At 28.0% G+C, this 22,410-nt stretch overlaps 1 protein-coding gene across 6 annotated transcripts in view; it reads left to right on the plus strand.

Annotated features, from left to right (window-relative positions):
• Nucleotides 1-22,410, plus strand: part of LOC107448205 (uncharacterized) — a 53,438-nt gene that overhangs the window by 2,697 nt on the left and 28,331 nt on the right. For 5 of the 6 annotated variants that reach the window (XM_016063318.4, XM_016063320.4, XM_043054450.3 and 2 more), the window contains exons 2-11: nt 350-507; nt 2,113-2,317; nt 7,395-7,850; nt 8,631-8,762; nt 10,815-10,962; nt 12,463-12,497; nt 13,396-13,523; nt 16,403-16,657; nt 18,747-18,839; nt 20,879-20,966. In XM_016063318.4, the coding sequence (XP_015918804.1) occupies nt 361-507; nt 2,113-2,317; nt 7,395-7,850; nt 8,631-8,762; nt 10,815-10,962; nt 12,463-12,497; nt 13,396-13,523; nt 16,403-16,657; nt 18,747-18,839; nt 20,879-20,966 (1,687 nt within the window). In that variant the 5' untranslated portion in view covers nt 350-360. The remainder of the gene's footprint in view (nt 1-349; nt 508-2,112; nt 2,318-7,394; nt 7,851-8,630; nt 8,763-10,814; nt 10,963-12,462; nt 12,498-13,395; nt 13,524-16,402; nt 16,658-18,746; nt 18,840-20,878; nt 20,967-22,410) is intronic. The other variant, XM_016063319.4, reaches the window with a different exon arrangement.

Consider the following 22,410-nt stretch of genomic DNA (forward strand, 5'->3'; position numbering starts at 1 on the left):
TCTCTGTTTTTGTTTTTTTTTAAATCAATAAGCAATAACTAGATATTTTTTGCTGCTAAAATGTGTTGTTCTGTACATGATTCCTAAGTATCTATTTCTTCATCAAATAAAATTTTCTTTGAGTTTAAATAAATTGTAGGAAGTTTAAATGTTCTTTAGTAGCATATCTCTATTGTCAAGGTAAAAAAATTTTAATGTTTATTTGAAAAATGTCTGTTTGAAGATTAGTTAAACGTTATACTGTTTAAATATTTTAGTGCAATAATTATTTATTACGTGTTTATTTTTTTTGTATTAGATCTTCTTTCTTTCATATGAAAATTTTATAAATTATTTTTCTTTGATTTAGAATCGATTTAAATGCCAAGCCGCTGTTGGATTCTTGGGTGTCCGTCCAATGTTGATAGATCCAACACAAAGTTTTTTAAATTTCCCCATGATGAGGAACTAAAACAACTTTGGATTGATGCTATTGGAAGAGATGTTGCACCTTCTGATTTTTCCAGGGTTTGTTTCCTTTCATATTTTATTAATCGTTCAGATGCAAGTGAGATAGTTTTTAATAAATAATATAAAATTTCTGCCTTACTTTCATTTACAAATGTTTTGAAGCATTTTCTGAAAATTTTTAAAAACTTAAAATAGGTAATTTTTTAGCTTTATAAATATTTATATTTATAATTCAATATGTTAATCATGATGTTTTAAGAATCTAGTCATTATTTTACATTATTGAAACTTGAATTATTGTTAAACACATTTTTAATTACATATTTAGAATTTTAAAAACATAGTCAAGAAATGTTTGTGGAATTTTTTAATCCAATATCCCTGTCATTTTAATTATACAGTTAAAGATACAACCTATTATTAATCTATTAAAAAGAAATATATATAGTTTGATGAAAAATTCTAATACTTGGGATAAAATAAAAACCTGAACAAAGAATAGAATTCAGAGACACTTATTTGATTGTTATTGTTTAAGAGAATTAATTGGAATTTTTGAAATAAAGTTATTGAAAAACTAAATTGTTAGAAAAATTAGTCTTGCACTTAAAGACTTTCTTTAAAAACAGTGTTTTTACTACTCCCATATCCAAGATCTGCTGACTGGAAAGAGTTCAAATATAATTTTACAACTTCAGGTACATTTTCCTAAACTTAATTTTTAGTTCAAGGGGAATTTTTATTCTGTTCTAGCATTGCAACACTTCTTTTCTGTTACATGTAATTTTATTGTGGTTTTAACTTATTTTCATATATTGCTATTTATATGTTTACAAATAACAGAAGCAGAGAGAGCCTGGTTAGGGTAGGGGCATAAGGGACTGTTGCCGTGGATCCCCACAACAGAGGGGGGATCCCAAATTGATAGAAAGTTTATTTTATGTTTCTTTCTTTATTGAACTTTTTTTTCAAACAAAATATCAGTACAGAGTAAAATCCGTCAGTTTCATGTTAGCTTCGTTATTTCTTCATTGTATGAACACAAGAAATTTGTATTTCGTAAATCCATGGCTTTCTAGGTAGGATTTCTGCTAAATTTTTGCAATCACGATGGACAAATTTGGCCCTTCAAAAGCCTGTATTTTTACATATTGCAAAATGTGATATGTTTACAAAAATCTGGACTTCTGATTGGCTTAATTGAGCTATTGAAATTGCAAAAATTTGGCTGAATTCCACCCTAACTTCAGCAAGGATATCAATTTTTCCCAACTAGATGACAAGGTTAACAATCAGAAAACTGCATTCGGTGCGAGGGACAGAACTATATTTCGCCTGACCATTGAAGGTGGGACTTTATAGCTAATTTAGATTCTAATAAATTTTCTTGTGATCCATAATTAGGTTAAAAATTTAAAAACCACCCTAAAGTTCTGTTCTTCATTACTGATGTAGTGAAGCAGAGTGGGTCCTCAAAAGAAGTTTTGGCCCCAGGCCCCAATTAGGCTAAGTCGGGCCCTGGAAGCAGAAGATCTTTTTAAGCTTTGTTTTGTCAATATTTTTATTATTTATGAAAAACACAGGATACTTATTCCACTTAAATATGGAATTAATTAATGAAAAAGGAAGAATTGATAAGGAATGTTTTTTGTTTTGTTTCAGGTGTGCTCCAAGCACTTTAGGCCTGAAGATGTTGAATCTCTCAGCATTATACCACTGGTTGACTCTGCTAACAATATACCGTCTCGCCTCAAACTTAGAGAAGGAGCTGTACCTTGTGTATTTGAGGGTCTAGTTCCTAGAAGACAACGCAAAAAGTCATCACCAAAACGCAATCTCTCTCCTGAAAAAACAAAGAATTCAAAAGGTGCTATCTTATGTACATATATTATATATGTGGGGGTATTGTCAAACTTATTTATAACACAATTATTTTCAGAGTCTCTTTAAACCCCTTGTGACCAAAAAGTGACTTTATTGTTCCTTATTATGCTGAATGGGGTTAAAACGTGCAAGATTTGTTTGTTATTGAATGTTACCATTATTCAACATACATCACTTATGGTGCAGAAATAGGTGCTTAATTTTTAAACTTTGTTTTTCAAGGTGAAATGTAATATCCGGCAAAAGTGACCAATCCACTTGGACAACTTTTTTTTTATATTTAAATAACGTCAACTGTGAGAACTATTGCTTGAAATTTCAAATTTTTAAGTATAAACACCAAAATTGTTAGTAATTTTAGTTAGGCTAAAACCGGTGATGAAATTTAGCCGGTACACACATACTGGCTTTTAAAATTTCTGAAGTACCACATACCAGTTCTTAAAATTTCTATTAATTCAAAACATTACATTTTGGAAGGAGTTTGATTTGTAGTTTACTGAAATAAGTGTATTGTGGATTTTTACTGAATTGGAGCATTTAATATATTTCAACAATTTTTAGTAATTATTTTTGACTTCATTAGAAATGAAGAGACTACTAAGTTAAGTGAACTACAAAAGACACGTTTATAGAAAAGAAACATTAAGTGCTAACCAGGCAGGCGAAACCAATTATCCTGAGCGCTAAACACAGGACGAGTTTAATATTTTTCTGGAAAATTTTAGGGATTAATAGTCGTTAAAAATAAATTGGGATTTGATTACTGTTTCAAATTGGGTATAACAAAGGTATTCATGTTTCTGAAGAATAGAGAATGCATAGTGAAAAGTGGGGCCTTTGGAAAATGTAAAAAAGAACCAGTGGACGTTTTTGAAGAAGAAAAAAATTAATTACTTCATTTCAAAATGATAGGGTGACCTGGGGTAATTCCTGATCAAAAAACGCAAACATCTGTTTTGTGAAAAAACTATTCAAAATAGAATTTTAATATTTACTGGAAGTTTGAGGCTATATGAGATGAGTCCAATGCCACCTTCTTTTGTTTGAAAATCTAATTAGAATTTAAAAGATTTAAAGTTTTTAGTGATCAGGAATTACCCCTGGTCTTGATCATTTCTGGGGTAATTCCTGATCACTTCTGGGGTAATTACTGATCACCAGTTTTTATTGTAAAGGGGCTGTTTAAAAATAATTATATAATGGTAATTAACAAATAAGACATCAAGATCAAACAAATAAACCAAAAAGATATGTTTAAGCAGCTAATAAAATGATTTATTTATAAGCAAGAAGAACGATTAACACTTTAAATTTTCAAAAATCTTTGCATCGTGCCATACATTTTAGGCAATCAGCCAACTCATTCTCATGTTCTTCTGAAATATAAGAGAGTTCCCGCATGGGTTACTTTTGCTGGATTTTTTAACTTCATTAAGGGAAAGTGTAAAGTTAAGTAAGGTATGTCAACAGCTCTGGCAGCAGCTCTCACACTGAAATTTTCATTTTCAATCATTAAAAGAAATTCACTAATTTGGTTTTCTAGAAGCTTAGTATCCTTTTTAGGCTTATAATTTCTCACCATATTTATACTAGGCTAATTTATAAACTTAAAAATTATTCTAACAATTATACTAGGCTAATTTATAAGCTTAAAAATTATTCTAACGATGTGCACACATAAAATTAAGATAGAAGCAAGGTAAGACAAATCAGAAATGGTGCAAATCAGAATACAGTCTTGTATACAGTTAAAAACAAATTTTGTGATGACAGTTAAAATATATTTTATAGTTGTTCCACTTAATAAATATGAACTGTTATTTAAGAAAAGACAAGTAGGTACAGTACAGAACCCGTTATCCGGAAATCAGAAAACCGGAAAACCAAAAAACCGGAACAAAATTCGATAAATTTTCCCACCATTATAAAAAAAAAAATTTTTTTTTCCTTATAAAGTTTTAGGATTTTTTGTTCTTTTTTGAAAGATGTTTACCTTACCATCATTTTGGAAATAATCCTTAGTGTATTGCTCCATCGTTTTTTCTTTTTAAGATTATTTCCAAAAAAAATTATTTTGTAGTTGTGTTTAACAATAAAAAAACGCCTTTTTGTAGCGATTCAGAAAACCGGAAAAATCAGTTATCCGGAATAGCGATGGTCCCGATCGTTCCGGATAATCGGTTCCCTACTGTATTTATAAGCTATTTTATATACTATTTATAAGAGGAAATGACAATGATCAGGAATTACCCCAGTGATCAATAATTACCCCATCTGTAGGGGGCAACATTTGATATAGTTTCCTATAATCAATTCTAATATTTACAGTAGATGTGAAACAATTAAACAAAAGCTTACACTACTTTTATATCAAAGAAAAAGAAAGTGACTCAAAATATTTATTATTAAGAGAAGGAGGGGGATCTTTGCAGAATTGTGCACATTTTGAAACCCATCTTTGAAATGGAAAATACAGAAAGCAGTTTAAAAGATACTTATTTTGTTAGATTAAAACAAAAAATTATTATTAAGTAAATGTAGTTATACTCTAGTAAAGTGTACAAGCATTCTTGTCCATGTCTTAAATTTAAAAAAAAATAATTTTTTTAAAATAAAACCTAGGTGATCATTATTTACCCCAGAAACAGAGTGATCGTGAATTACCCCGGGTCACCCTACAACATATGTTAGCATAGTTTTAAAGTGTCACAAATTAATCTGATATGCATAGTTGTCAAAATTAATGAAAAATGCATAGAGTCAACATGTAAAATAATTAATACCATGTGCAGTTTGACAGAACATTGTTTATTCTCAGAAATTGAAGATGAAATTGAACTTCAAATAATAAATGAACTGTATATGGCGACTGGTGTTCATTCAAGAAAATCAGCAACAAAAATTTTGTACCCTATGTCCTATAAATTAAAAATGATATAATTGGTAAAAAAGCAAATAAGTATTTAAAAATTTGACCTTTCTTTTACTAACTAAGAATTTTCTATTTTAATTTATCAACATACAGGGATGAGATTCTTCCGCGGATTTCCGCTTTTTTTCAGAGTTTTCCATTTTTTCCGCTGAAAATTTTTTTTTTTGCACAAGTTAAAATATTTTATGAGGAATTTCATTTTCCCCGGAGCGAAATTATTGAAGTCCTTATTCCTCCCTCTGAAGTTTCTCTAAAAATAATTTCCTAGGGATAAAACTGGTTGACCTTTATACAGGGATGAGATTTTTTTTGCTTTTTTCTTCAGCCTTTTTATCAAAAACTCCGATTCTCTTAAAGTTTCTTTTTTGAAATTTTTTTTTAAATAAATATCCCGCTTTTTTTTGAAAATTCAGTTATTGAAATAAAATAATTATATTTATTTACGATTTTCAAAGAAAAACAGAAAATTCAAACTATGTCCTAGCTGCTAACCCTTCCGCATTTTTACTTATGTTAGCTATTTTCTCCGATTTCACGCACAGAAAATAAGGTTTTCCGTGTTTTTTATCTGTCGGCGGGATAGCTCGTATTTTTTCGTAACTCAGACGTCGCTGCTTCTTGTATTCTGGAGTGAAAGCAAACAAAAAAAGAGCGAAAAAATAGAGGTGGATTTGCTGTGAAAATATTTATTTACTCATTCAATTAATCTTGTAAATATTTATTTATTATGTCTAAACAAAAAACAATACAAGCAAGCCTTTTAAAAATCCCAAGTCCAGACTCCGCAATTCACGCGATTTTTTGATCAATCATCGATTTTCGTATTTACCTGATTTAAAAGTTGCGCATTGCAATTCTTATTTACGCTTTTTAAATATCATACATTATGACTCGTATTTACGAGATTTAAAAATCGAATATCGTGTTTTGTATTTATGCATTTTTAAAATCGCGATTTTATTATCAAACATTGATTTTCGTATTTACCTGATTTAAAAGTTGTAAAAAGATTCTTATTCAGGCGATTTAAATATTGTACATTGCGATTCTTATTTACGAGATTTAAAAAAACCAATATCGCAATTTGTATTTACGAGCTTTTAAAACCCTGTGTAGCTACGCGAGCTTAAAATCCAATGCCGTGATTCGTTTTTGCGGTTGTAACATCGCTCAATTTAAAAATTATGAATCGTGATGGGGATTTATAATATATAAGTTTAAAAATCGCACTTTATTTGTCAAATTTTTGTTTATATATATATATAATATATATATATTCTCGGATTTCCTCTTTTTTACTTTCTGACTACTCTCATCCCTGCAACATAGCGGGAGGTGGGGAAATGCAAGGAAATCAGGTTTATTCAAAAAAGATCGCAATTCTACAACTAATCTTCAGCAAATACTTTTCTGTTTTGATCAATCAACAAATAAAGTTTTTTATTTTTTGAAAAAAAAAGAAAAAAGAGCATCAGAAAAAGAAAATTTGTAGGAAATCAGTTCCTAAAAGAAGGTTTTGTTTGCCCTGCTGATAAATTCATCTGTAAGTAAATTTTCTAAGGTTTTGTTGCTGTTTCAATTGTAAATTGTTTAATCATTTTATTACCATCATAGTTGGCCAGCCAGCCCAATGGGGGCTAATGCCTTCCTCTAAAGATTTCTCCATAATGACTTCCGATTTATCTTTGATCTCCAATTCTTTTCAATAATTGCACGAAAATCAGTCTGAACTGCGGCCTTCCCCGCCTTCTTGTTCCATTTGGTCTAAAAAGCAATTATCTTTTTACTGTATTGTCACCACTCATTCGAATCACATGGGCCATCCAATTCTTCTATTTATTTCTATGTATTTAATAATATCGGGTTGTTTATAAATCTTGTACAGTTCAAAGTTAAATCTTCACCGGTTATTGTTTTAATTTACACCACCTAGTATACTCTGCGAAATCTTTCTCTCAAATATTGCGTTACAATTTTCCTCTAGTTTTGTCATTGTCTAAGCTTCAGAAGCATATATCAAGACCGACCTGACAAGAGTTTTGTAAATAAGATCATATTGCTATTAAGTGTTTAAAAAAATCTTTGGAAATAAATTTTAATTAAAAATTGTTTTTATATTTTGCAGTTATGCCACGGAAATGCTGTGTTCCTGGATGCAAATCAAACTACAACAAAGAAGCTGTCTACACAACAGTATTTCAATTTCCATCTGATCCAGACAAAAAAAAGCTATGGTTAGAAAAGATCAATAGAGAAAACTTCAAACCAAGTGCATCTTCAGTTGTTTGCATTAAGCATTTTGAAGAGAGTTGCATCATCCGGGAAGATAGAGCTACCCGAGACGATGGCACTGAATTGGTTGTGCCAAGGAACAGGTGTACTCTAACTGCTGATGCAGTCCCAACTATATTTGAAATTTTAACCCCAAGTAAAACATCAACACCTAAGAAAAAACGTGTTGTTAAAAAGAAGAAAGAAGTTTCAAAAAGTGAGGAAAAAAGTATTTCTAATTCAGAACTTGAAAAGGAAACTATTGCTAATGAATCTTTGAACAAGTCAGCTTCAAACACTGATATTCAGAGTAAGTTTTTAAGTTACTGTAAGTCATCGAGTTAAATTTTAGTTGAAAAGAATGACAGTTACTGATTTAACATACAGATTCTGTTCTATTTATATATATAGATCAAAAGTGAAATTAAATAAGTTGTTGTCACTTCTAAATGTTTGCACTTACAAAATTTTGCAACATGACAACTAGAGCTATCACTAGACTTTAAGAAGTCCTGTAAAAGCATTTTGCAGGGCCTTCTTTTTCTTCTATTACTGTGGGGTCTTTTTCACCATTTAATTTCACCCAAAATTCTTAAAATAATATATAAAAAGAAGAAAAAAAAGTGTATGAAATAATTTATTTACTTCTGTTTTGTTTTTTTTTTAATTTATTTTTTATAAATAAATTACTTCACATTACTTCTTCAAATTTTTACTATTGCTGAAGCTTTGTTAATCATTTATTATGTACAAAATCCTTAAAGTAGAGATGAGAAGATTTGTGTTATGCATCTTATTTTTTTAATTCTATGATTTTAATTTTTATGAATATTTTTATTTTGCAAGTCCGAAAAACTTATAAATATCATAGCATTTCAAAAACTATGCTTCAGTAATCTTGATATCTGTATGCTTCAAATAAAAAAACACATTTTCTTTTAATTTTTAATAAAAATAAAAATAATTTCAATTTTTATTAACACTTGTTACATTTATATTACAAACATAAGTTACAAAGTTTTTCACATATTTCTCTTAATTCAGTTTTTAATTTTTCTATTAATACTTATGATAGTTTGTTAATTTTTAGGTGGTGATGAAGAGGATAAGATAATATCTCTGTCTGACAGTGCTTTAGATTCTTCTACATCTGAAATAGAAAAGAATATTGACACATCTCCAACAACAGATAAACCTATTATTACGATCCTCAAAGCTCAAGGTAAGGATTATACCAACGAAGAATTTTGTAAAAATATTATAAATTCCAAAACTTATTTTTTGCATTTGAACTTTTATTTTATACTTAGGCTATCTATCATTAGTGTTTGAACCAACTTTCTCTCTAAATAGGATAAATAGTTGATTAGTAATTGATTTTTGGTATTTTCTTTAAGTATAGAAGTTTTTAATATTTAGTTGGTGGGAAACAATGAACTTTTTTGCTAATTGCTAGAAAATTAGTTTTTAAAATTATCTTAATTTTACCCAAGTTAACTTATCTGTACTGATTTAAGTATAAGTTTTATGTCCTCTTAATAATTCTATAGTTTTTTTATTGATATGCAGTTTTTAGTCTTATACAATGTTGCATTTAAAAAATTTTATCATGATGGTAGAAAAATGTTAGTAAAGAAGGTTGCTTTTCAGTAATAGAATTTTCAGAATTTATGTTGCATAGTTTTATGATTTGATTCTCAGTGCAATCGTATTGCAATACTGTGAAATTGTTATCCAAACTGTATGATTATTGTAATTGTGATCATTGCAAAGTAGAAATTTCAATTTATAGTAAAAAATTAAACAATGCAATTTTTTTTCATTTAAAGAAGTTATGCACTTATTTAAAGTTATTTACAAAATTTAATCATAACAAGAGGAGTGCTGATGTTGCTAAAAGAGCAGCTCTCATAGATCTAAAATTACTCTAAATGTTTTGCAGGGGCTTGCTTAATCTGCAATGTATGTTGAAATTTGGATTTAGGGCCTTTCGTTTTTCAAATTATAGTTATTACATTAGGACTTTGATTATCCAAAAAACTATCTATTTCTGAACTGCTAACTAATTCTATTGGTTTTTTAAAGCTTATTTCATAGATTTTTATTCCTTTACAAGCTTTGAAGGTCTTTTTCCTGTTTTATTTTCACTATGGTGTCATTAATTTTACTGTACAGTTAACATAATATGCTTTTTTTTAAACAGAAATAGAAGTCATGATAATTAAACTAAACTATACTAGTAATAATGAAACAGCAAAAATTGCAGATTTCTATAGATTCCAAAGTAACAAAACATTAATTTGTTACTTATATGAAATTATTAAAAGATCATTCTATGTATTCATGCTCTACAAAGAGTCTCATTTTGAAGACCACATGACAGCATTATATGAATTATACAGGGTTCCTACACGGTCAGGAAAACCTGCAAAAGTCAGGATATTCTAAAATTAAGCTAAAAAGTCAGGATTTTTCTTACATATTCATAAAGTCAGGATTTTTCTTACATATTCATAAAGTTAGGAAAATAAAAAAAAAAACTTAAGTTCATTCTAAGACTGACAGGCAAAAGTAAAGTTTCAAAGAAAAATTCTGTAATGTGGTAAAAATCTGGCTCGCAGATTTGATTAACCCTTTATATCCTGACGACACTCATGCATTTGGTTCCACTTAACATTAAATAAAATAATATTTCCAGAATCCAACAGATTTTCTTGATCTTTTTATTTAAATAGTTTTCGTATCTAACTACAAAAACACACTAAAAGTTTAATCTAATAATGATAATTAAAAATATGTTTCACAAGTTTTCTGAAAATATAATTTGGGATATAAAGTGCTATTGCGCAATTCCACTTTAATATGTAAGTGTTTATCCTATTCAGTATATGATACTTATGACTAAGTAGCATATTATGACTAATTGAAACTGCAATGTTAAAAGTTTTGTTGGAGTGGGAAACGGCGGGTCAGGAATTTTATTGTAAAAGGTCAGGAAAAACCTGCAAAAGTCAGGATATTGTTTTCTCAAAATAGTGTGAGAACCCAGTTATAACAGCATCTTATAGAACTTGAAAAAGTGATCAAAAAAACTAAATGCATTTTTAAAGTGTTAAAAAAAGTTTCAAAATTTACTTTGATTAACAGAGGTATTCAGAATTAAAAGATTAGATAATTAAGGTTTTACTGTCATTGATTTTTATGTAAAGCATTTGTGTCTTGTTAACAACAGATTTTATTTTGATGTAAGTTAAACACATTATGTTTTTAATAGTAGAAGATATTGAAAAACCAATATCTGATGATGAAGAAGAAATCATACCACTTGAACAACTTAAGAGTCCTATTATAAAATCAAATATGAGAAAAATTCTGAATGATTTGCCATCTCCTTACAAGCATCTGCCAACAGTGTCTGTTTGGTAAGTGCTGCTGATTTATTCTATTCAATCTGGGGATATAACATTTGTCATAAGCTTCTGTCTGCAATTAACTCTGAAGTTTCTATTGTTTATGATTAAAATAAACTGATCGACTTCCATGAAATGCAGGAAAAATTATCTTCAGGTGCTTATTTCAGAAACCATATTTTACTAATTATAATTTTAATTAAGCAATTTTAAAGTAGTTAAAAACATAATTTATGTGTTGTTGAGTTACGTAAAATGCTGAATTCGTATTTATGCCAAATATTTATTATAATGCTTTGTTTAATTCCGTAACTGCTGAAAGTATTGTTGATTGTTTATGGCATTTTTGTAGAGTTGAACCAAATGGCATAAATAGTTGAGATATTTGATAACTTGCTTTTGAAGGATTTCGGAATATTGGCAACTGTTAATCAACTTGTCTAACTTTACTAATAAATTATACTGTTTTGCATATTTATTGTCTGCACCATCGTAGCATAAATATTCTGCTCAAACAAAAACAAAAATCTGCTTGCTATTTCTAATTTTTTAACAAACTGCAACAATTTTTTTTATATTTATTTCCATTAAAATAGCTAATTCTATCGTATGATTTGGCCATGTATATATATAGTTAGGATTTTTTTTAATAGCAACTCTAAAATTTATGGGTTTACATGACTAATGTTTCTTATAATATGTGGGTGCACAACTTTTTTGAATGAAGGGCTGCTTGCACAGCAGGTAGATTAAAGAAGGGCCGCATGTATATTTAGTTATGTTAGCAGCAAATATGATCATTTTTATCTATAGTGTTCTAAGCACTAAATGTTTTTATCTGTAAACGTAATAACATATATTTGCAGAAAATTAAATACTTTTAATTATTTGAATTTATTTAAAACTAAAAAAACTTATCCTTTTTTTTTCTTTTTTTTTAATTTTTCACAATTATTAAACATATATTTTGTTAATTTATACATAAATATTGGGGGTGGATATAAATTCTAACCAAAAATAAGCTTACAGAATGAAAGAATCAGAAATATACACATTTTAGAGTAATATAAATTTGAATTAACCCACTGACGGTTTTGCACGTAAAAAGTCGCATTTTAACCTGCAGTCTTCTCTGCATAGCAAAACCGGTTTTCCCATGTTAACTGATAGGGGAACTGTGTGTAGGGGAGAAACATTCTCCCAATTTTGCCCATTTCCTTAACCGCCAGTGGGTTAAACATATTAATTTCAGAAAATTTATAATATTTAAAGAAAAAAAAGAAATTTTTTATTATTTTAGATTAAAAGAATTTTTTTTTATTCTGTTCAGAAGCTCCTGCGGGCCACATATCAACAGTCGGTGAGCCGCAGTTTGTGCACCCCTATTATAATAGTAAATAATACACCAAACTATAACTTCCTAATAAAACTCAATAAATTGTTAATTTGCATATCTAATCTAACTGAACTTTTTGTTTCACCCATTTAATGTTTTTGTTATTTTTTTCACAGCTTAAAAGAAGAAGATAGAGTAATCTTAACACAAGGTAAAGGATCAATTACACAATTTATTTATTTTTTTTTTGTCAGTTTTTATAATCTCTAAGCATGCTTTAATAGAAAGAGACTGCACGGTTTCATTTCTACAAAATTATTCCTTAGCAATTGATAAATTAAACAAAGGAAACCTAGCCATGAGGATTTCCAGTTAAAAAAAATAATTGATTTTATGTAAAGAAAAAAAAATTTAAAAAAAAGAAGAAAAATCTTATAAAATGAAGCAACAAAGCATTAAAACCATTAAAAGCCCATAGTAGGCTTATGGACAAGAATTTTGTTTGATGTGGAAAAAAAGTTTATATTTTCTGCAAGCTCAAATAATCCAAAGTTCATTTGTGATGATGTTCATAAAAATTTTAATATATTTTTCTCAATTTCATGGAAAAATTCTAGATGTGTAATAAATGGTAATAAAAAGTTTTTTTTTTTCTTTTTACAGTTAAAATATTGGATGTATAAGCATGTTTAAAAAGTCTGACATTTATAGAGTTTTGGGAACAATAAGAAGGAAAGGATTGAGCTAAAATTAATTATAAAATCTAGTCAATAAACTTATTTTGTACTTGCCGAGAAAGCATTTAAGATAATATAACGGATACAAAATGTAAAAAAATAGTCGTGTGTATCAAATTAAGCATCAAACAGTGTTTTAAAAGTAATTTTAATGCAAATAATTCATTAATTAAGAATATTAGGTGACTAAAAAAGAAATCATAAAATAATTCAAATTGTAAAAAGTTTAACTTAAAAAAATATCGAGAAATCATATTCAGTAGTTAACTAGGTAAATGACATTAGATAAATGAAAGAGTTAAAATAGATATTGAATATGTGCTTTTTTTTTTTTTGAAATTTTGGTTAATGATGTTAAATTTTGAATTTCAGATGAAAGTAAATCTCTCAAGCGTTCATCTTCTGTTAGTAGCAATAATAGCAATAGTGTAACAGAGAATGCAAAAGTCTCTCCTTTGCCTAAAAGAAGAAAAGTTGAAAAACCTGCACCAATTGTTATTGTAATTATTGTTTAATTTTCCTTAATTTGTGGCACAATTAAAATGCTTCTAACATTCAATATACAGTAAAACCTAGATTATCATGATTAAGGCTACACGGTACCCTTTTTAAAAAAAAAATTTTAAGGCCTGTAATATTAAAAGTAATAATAGATTTTCATTTGTATTATATTATTAAACTGATTTTCAAAAACAAAAGGGAAATCGACAAACCACAATTTAAAAAATTTAAATTTTTTTAAAAAATTTAAATTTTTTTAAATTTTTATAACTTTTTAAATTTTCAAAATTTTTCAGTTATTTTTAATAATATAAATATCTTAGATTATTAGGAACAAAAGTTAGTATGGATTTGATGCTCTGATACTTAGTTGAATCTTAATTATTTTTATCGTTACTAAACACGTGGAAAACCCGAAAATTCTAAAAACTCCAACTTCAAATTTTTATTAAAAAAATGTATACATCTCACACTGAAATCCATACTAACTTTTGGTCTGTATATACATAAAAGTTTCTACAAAAAATTTCAAGGCTTTATCTTTAAAGGGAAAAAAGCCTTAGGGAATCGAAAACAGTGGCATCAACAAAAAAGAAAGTCTGAGAAAATGACATTTAAAGTAAAGAGAACCATAAAACCAAAACTAAAAATGCTTGTACAGTCCTACTTTCTTAATATATTATAAACAAACTTATTGCTGGTCCAAAAACACTAATTTACTTGAATATTAATAGTATTATATTTTTTCACATTTAAAATTTATATGTAACCTGTATCGGCTAAAATACACGTAACATTGGTTTAGACAAACAAAGCAATAGGAATAAAGAAATAGCTAGCATAATTATATAAATATTCAGTCAATCAAGTATAACAAATATCCTGTTACGAATGTATTTATAAATTAAAAAATATTAGTCTTAAAAAAGACTTTTTATAAATAAAAATTTAGTAAAAACACAACTTTAGAACGCATCCATCAAACACCGAACATAAATAAACAACAATGCTTCTAGAAGTGAAAGTGAAATTTGATAACTTTTGGAGAAAGTGAAAATTAATAATCATCGAAATAAAATAAGTCTTTTTTTGAAAAAAAAAAGTTTTAAAATTAGATTTAAAAGAAAACGAAACTAACCACGCCCCCTCGCTTGTCAAATTGTGAGTCTGACACAACTCGGAAAAATTCTAATATCTCTAAAACTAATTAGATCTCAGATGCAAAATTTTTCAACTTGCTTCCCAACCACATTAGCCACCCAAAAATGCAAAAATATTTTTTTGCATATTTTTGCGAATTTTAGGGTACTGTGTAGCCTTAAGAATAATCCAGGTTTTGGTATATCCAAGATTTTGATTACCTAAAGGTACTGAACGTACTTTAGGTAATCAAAATCTTAGAATAACCAAGTTTCATTGTTACTATCATGCAACTTCATTGCACAACTGAAAAAGTTAGTTCGATTTATTTAACGTAACATATTCACGTGTTATTAAATTTATGTCAAATTTAACTAGGACCAAATACAACCCTATTTTCATTTTTAAAATATCCTGACATAAATTTAAGTTGATCATATTAATTTATTCTTTTTCCATGTTATATTATAATCAGATCCTAAATTTTATACATGTGATAAACAAATCACATGTGTATGTCCTTCTGTATTGCAACAATCGTGCCTTTAAAAGGCTACATTCCATTCTGAATTGATGCCAAACTGAACACGTAGAAACCACTAATTCAAATGCTTTAATAATTTAATTGCAACTTTAGATTACAAAGGTTTTGTGATATTCAAAGTTTTTCTGTATTCATCTGCCAATAATATATTTTTTCATGTATGTATTCAGGGGTCTTTCCAGGCCGAATTTACTACCGTTTAGCGGTACCTTCACAAATTCAATTTTAGGAAAAACGGTAGCGAAATACTTTTTCTTAAAATTTTATTTTTGTATCCCTTAAGGAACGATAAATCCATATTTTTACCCTATTTTTGTGTTGATTTTTAAATATAATTTTTAATTTTTCACAAATTATGTCTAAATTTTCACAAAATAGGTACCTGTCAGAAAAACCTAGACAGACCCCTGATATTGTTTATGTATACAATGTTAGCTGTTAACTTGTTGCACGTTTTTATACTTCAGTTTTCCTTCAAAAATTTTTAGTTTTAATTTGAATCTTAATTATCTAAAAACACAAACACACTTGATTGTCACCTCTTATAATTTAAAATAAGATCTGATTAAAAACTCAAAGTTAGAGTTATAAACTTGGGTACTGTCCACAAATTAAACATTTTTTTTAAACCTATTTTCCCTGATTTAACATTCAAAATTTTTAAAACTCTTAAATAATTCTATAAAGAATGAGAAATTGGTTTATTAAATTAACCAATTAATTAATTAACCATTAAATTAACCAACTAATTTGGTGAAAGTTCTCTAATAAATCAAATCATGTACGCTATTATTATTATTTTTTTTTTCAATTTTAAAAAATTACTTGGTTTAATTTAACTCAGTTTATTTTAATACATTTAACTAATTAAAAATCTTAAAACTGTCACAAAAGAGGGCAGTTAGTTACTAATTACCTCTTTAAAATAATGTTCCACTACATTCGACATTATTGAAAAACTCAATTAATTAAAAGTAAACTGAATTGTATTTTTATATAAGATTAAATTTTGTAAATGTTTAATAAATAAGAATATTTTGAAAAAGCCTACAGAGTAGTAATTTTTTTATAGTGTTTTATTTAGTTTTCTTTTTAATCAAAAAATATCTTACGAATTACTTAAGTCTCAACTGAAAAATGATTAATTCACAATATATATTTGAGTATGCATATATTCTTGATTTGTTTACACAGGGCAGACAGAATGATGCCTATTGTTGGGCATGCCATCGTGAAAATATTGTTCTTACCTGCATTGCTTGCCCCAGAGCTTACCATCTGAAGTGCGCTGGGGAAATATCTGAGCCATCAGACTGGGTCTGTTTAGAATGTAGGCGAATTCTCACTGCTGAAAATGTGGATACACGTTCATCAGTGTTATCAGAAATATCTGTTGACAAACTAGGTGCCCTGTTGAGATTTTGTTTAAATAAGATGAAACATAGAGCAGTAAGTAGTTTTGTAATTTAAAATTTATTGAAACTATTCATTACTAATTTATGTTCAACAGTGAAACATCAGTAAATTGTTTTAAACTCTTGAATGTGAAAGTTAAATAAATACATAATTACAAATAAAGAATTACTTAACTATTTAAATGTAAAAAGAAAGCGGTAAAAAAAAAAATTATATACACAGCACCATTTATACTTCTTACAGGGAATAGATATAAGTAGATATATAATTGAAAATTAATTATAGTATACCTCACAAAATTGTGTTTCATGTAAGATATCTGCCCCTGAAAATTATCTCCGCAGGTGAGGTTTCACTGTATAATCTTTTGTGAAATTTTTATAAATTAAAGGTTCACCTAAACTAATTTTGCTGAATGACTGAATAAATATATACTTAATATTTTTCTAAAATTATTAAGTATGGTTAATCTTTAATAGCTTCTCACATATATTTCTAAATTTTTGCGATATTCTCTTATATGTATTGCAATATTATCTTATTTATCATACAAATTCCAGTCTTTGTCACTGTTGAACAATAGTGACCCATACCCTGCAATGTCCGCTAAACCATTGTCGAGGTGACAATGATGGTATCCCTATAATTCATCTGAAAGGTCAAATGCTGTATGGTTGTGCATCTATCAACCTGAATACATCTCTTTTATCATCGTTCTCTTTCATCTATGACCTGTGGTGCACCACATTTGGCTTGTTGCTGATTTTGGATAAAGCCATTTCGCCATTCATGGTATACTTTTGCAAGGCAGCAGGTGAACAATTTACATAATCAGCTGTTTTAGAAATGCATCAGATAAATCACTTGGTTTCCTAATAATTGTGATGCTTTTTTGGTTCAGTCTGTCTTCCTTTACGCTCTACTGCAATGTGCTACTATCTGCCGCCTTCTGTGATCGGGTATTTCCCGTTAATGGAGAAGGTTGGTGGTGGCTGGCTGTGTTAACGCTTCTAATTTAAACAAACATATAGTCTGTTTTTTGCTGTTTGTATAAATTATTTTTTTTTATAGTGAATGTTTTTAAATAAATTTCGGACTGGTTAGCAACATGGAAGCCACATCAAAGAAGCATAAACAAATTTGCTTTCGTTTGTTCATATTCCTGTCTTCATGTAATTCTCAATCCTGTTATTATTATTAAGATTGAGAAGGATTTGATTGTTAAGTTTGAGTTTCTATCATTCAAATATAATTTAATTTATGAATCATACAAAAAATATTGAGTAGCTACTATAGCTTTATATTAGCTATAGCTTTGCTGGTTAGCTATATTATAGCTTTATATTATACTATATATTAGCTTTTAAAAGTTCATTTTTGTTCTAGCAGAATTAAACTAATGCAACATAGGATGTTTTAATTTAATTGCATCGTTTTTAGTTCTGGCAACTTAAAATGTCTGATTAAATATAGCTATTATTATTCTTCTCATTGGCACGACAGCCCAAGATGGGCCTTGGCCTTCTCAACAAGCCTATGCCAAGACATTCTTCCCTTAGCCAAGGTTCTCCAGTTTATTATCTTTAAAATTTGTAGGTCCTTTTCAAGGTAGTCTAAAAATCTTAGGTTTGGTCGTCCTCTTTTTCTTGTACCTGTTGGCCTGGCACAGAAAACTTTTTTGGTTGTCCTGCTATCCCCCATTCTTATAATGTGACCTGCCCATTTAATCCTTTGAATTTTGATAAATTTAATGACATCAGGTTCTTTATATGCTTTGTTAAGTTCCGTGTTTGATCTTCTAAACCAGGTACCGTTTTTACTTATTGAACCAAAAATGCTTCACAGTATTTTTCTTTCAAATCTAGCTATCATATTTTCATCTCCACGGGTCATTGTCCAGCTCTCACATGCGTATATAAGCACTGATCGTATAAGACATTTATAGAGTAACAACTCTAATTTATATTTATAGAATAATACAGCTTTTATGTTTCCACAGTTATATGGAGCTTTGCTAATGTCATGTATAATTGTAACGTTTATCTACACTCCTATTTGTTTAAATCCTTTCTTATGTGTTCAGTGAAACAAATTTGTTATTATTATTTTATTTTTTTCTTAGATGCCGCCTTTCCAACAGCCTGTTTCTCTTGAGCATTATCCGATGTATCTGCATTATGTTATTCATCCAATGGATTTTAGTTTGCTTGAAAAGGTTTGTTATAATGGGCTTAAGATTGTTTTTATACATTTTATTTTTTAATTTACATTCAACAGTCATTTAATACAATTTAGATTTTCAGATTTCTTCCAAAGCAGCTGTCTACTAAAAAATAAAATCCAAAATTTCCACACAAAAAAAAAATTTAACTTTATTTTTAATTACAATCTCTGAATAGTTGCAAAACAGGGAATTCTATCGATCTGAAACAAATCAAATATGCATCAAGGAATTTAATTATAATTACTTTTGTAATTTACATATTCTGCTATATGTCTATAGCTGAAGAAAAAAAACACAAATGTGCTATATTGTAAATAACAGTTAAAATGTTTATGCAAAAAACAAATATTTATTTGACAGAATCAAATAAAGAATTTTTATTGAATAACATTATTACAAAATATTTTTAAAATAAGATCAATCAACTTGTAACATTTTTGATATAACAAACTTATATTTGTTAAAGTGTACACCATCAAAATATTGGGGGAAGTTTTTCCATTAACAGTGAAATACCAAACTAAAACTCGTAAATAATCTAGAGAATTAAGAATTTAATGCATGATATTTTTATACAGTACAAGGAGACTGAATAGTGCAGTTAGTTTGTATATATTTCTTTTAAAACTTGTAATTCATTTTTAATATTGTATTAAAAATATTCAAACTCTAATATAATGGATAGGTGGTCAGGGCTGATAGTGCTCCCGAAAAAATCTGGATTTCCGGACTTTTCGCTAACAGTCATCTGGAAGTTTCCGGAGATCGAAGGTCCAGGCGTTTCAAAAAATCATTGATTACAGAAGTTTCCGGAAATCAAATTTTCAAAGGTGGAACTTAAAAACACAGTTTATTTTATTTGTTTGTAAGGGAGAGCCAGAGATATACTTTATGAGCTTATAGTCTTGATTAATATTCATTTTTTATCAGTAAATAGTTATTATAATCATAAACTCAAGAAAGAAAGACATATTTGTAAATTTTAATTACTTCTCCAGGTCATCATAGGTAAGTGCAAATGGTATAGCTATGTGTAAAATTTTAAAAATATTTTAAGTAAACTAAGAAATATTGAGAAAAAGGAGGAAAAAAAACCTTGTTTAAATTTTTTTCTAATTTTTCAGTTTAAACTTCTTTTTTTTTTATTCAAGAAATTTTCTGGAATTTTGACTTGGGCTCACAATCACCCTTGTATGGTGCAATGCAAATATTCCTGTTCTCAATAAATGTAACAAAACTTTTATTTCAATGCTAGTATGTAACTCATTATTTTTCAATTTCATGAAAACTGTTTATGAAAATCTATTTTTAACCTTTCTTTCTTCTACCGTATCAAACATTAACATATGCGTTATTAGGTTTACTTCAATTTCCTTTAATGGGAAAACTAACTAATTGGCCTTCCTTAAATCTTCAGCAAAATTAAAAGTGGTATTTCACTAACACTTTATATTATAAGAGAGATCCATTTATAGGCGCATTATGGAAAAGCACACTGCTGAAAGATTAAAAAAAGCCAATACAACCAACCTCACAATATTTTATGTTAATATGTAAATAATGTTGCTAAAGATTTAAGGCCAAATATTTTGTTGGAAGTTAAAGAAAATCTAACAATGTTTCACTAATGTTTAATGTGGTAGAAGAAAGAAAGGTTATAAATAGATTTTGATAATCAGTTGTTGTGACATTGAATAATAATTAGTTATACAATTGCATTAAAATAAAAAGTTATTACATTTATTGAGAATAGAAATATTTGTTTTTCATAAAATTGAGTTTATTTATTTAAAGAGAGTCTAGGAATGATTAAATATATGAAATAAAATAAATTTAAGAGCTAGGCAATATGTTATGCTTTATAGTTATATATCATACATGATTAATTAGGATGTTTTTGGCCCTTCATTTTTGCAAAACGTATCTATGCGTAAATATTATTAAAATTTGAATATGATGATCATTTTATCATTTCAATTTATAAAACATTTTGCATTTAAGCTAATAATTTTTCTTCTGCATTATTTTAGAATATCAAACAAAAGCTGTATGGATGCACAGAAGCATTTTTGGCAGATGTTAAATGGATATTACACAACTCTTGCGTTTTCAATGGAAGTAAGTAATATATTCAGGAATGAGATTTTTCCGCTTTTCAGTGGATTTCCGCTTTTTTCGCTTTTCTCTCTGGAATTTCAGCCTTTTTATCAAAAACTCAGAATCTCTAAAATTTTCGTTTTTTTTTTTTTAAAAATTCTTTTAATAAATATTCCGTTTTTTTATGAAAATTTAGCCGTTGGAATAAAATAATTATTTCTGATTTTCAAAGATAAACAGAAAATTCACATTACGTAGCTGCCAACCCTTTTTGCATTTTGACTTATTTTAGCAATTTTCTCCGCTTTTACGCGTGGACAATAAGATTTTTTGCATTTTTACCAGTCCACTAGATAGCTCGTATTTTAATATCAAACATCGATTTTCGTATTAACCTGATTTAAAAGTTGAGCGTTATGATTCTTATTCACGCGATTTCAAAAACATACATTGCAATTCTTATTTATGAGATTTAAAAATCCAATATCGAGATCTGTATTTACTCGTTTTTAAAATCTATGTAGCTATTTATATTCACGCGATTTAGAAATGATGCATCGTGATTTGTATTCGCGCTATCTGAAAATTACGCATCATGATTTGTATTTTTACATTTTTGAAATCCAATATCGAGTTTCATATTCATTTGATTTCAAAATTCAATATCGTGATTCAGATTCACGCGATTTTAAAATCCATGATCGCTATTTGTATTCCCGTAATTTTCAAAATCCTTTATTGCGATTCGTGTAAGAAGTAAGTTTTTTTTCTTGAATTAGTTACTATAAAGGTGACAGTTTTTCTATCGACGATTGTTGGTATACATAGACATTACAACATCAGCGAAACTGGATGAGAATATGTGTATGTTTAAAATTCTGCTTTTTTACCTTTTGACCAATCTCATCCCTGTATATTTCAGAAATTTGTTTTATATTTTACTATTTAGTTAGTCAATTTAAATTTATTTACTTTGTTTAAGAATTGTATTTTTTAATTGCTTTTGAGTGTCCTAAGCAATTTTTCTCATTTCTGTTGGTAATGCAATTGTATTTATTGTATAGTTAAATTGTTGTTTAATGGAATGGTAAATAAAAAAAGAATAAGCTTATTCTTGGAAAGCTATTCAAAGATAAATTGCATTTTAAAGAGCTATTGTACTTAAACTGGTTTAAAAAATAAAAAAAAAAACTCTTTGCTTCAAACTCATAAAAATTTAGTATTATGAATTGGGTACTTGCACTTCAAGAAGAGGAAGATCACAGATACCCACGCATGTGAACCATGATGTCAGCTGAGTGTTTATAAGCAAAATAGCAAGTTAAAGTTGAGCTAAGTTTCTCCACATAAATTAGAATGTTAATTAATGTGAAATTCATTAAATACAGTGCTGAATTAAACATCAAATTTGTTGAAATATAATTCTTTCTCATCCGCATCTTTTACTTAACTTAGATTTATTATA

The sequence above is a fragment of the Parasteatoda tepidariorum genome, chromosome 4 (assembly GCF_982258835.1).
Source record: "Parasteatoda tepidariorum strain Cologne lab strain chromosome 4, Ptep-v5.0, whole genome shotgun sequence".
Classification (NCBI taxonomy): domain Eukaryota; kingdom Metazoa; phylum Arthropoda; class Arachnida; order Araneae; family Theridiidae; genus Parasteatoda; species Parasteatoda tepidariorum.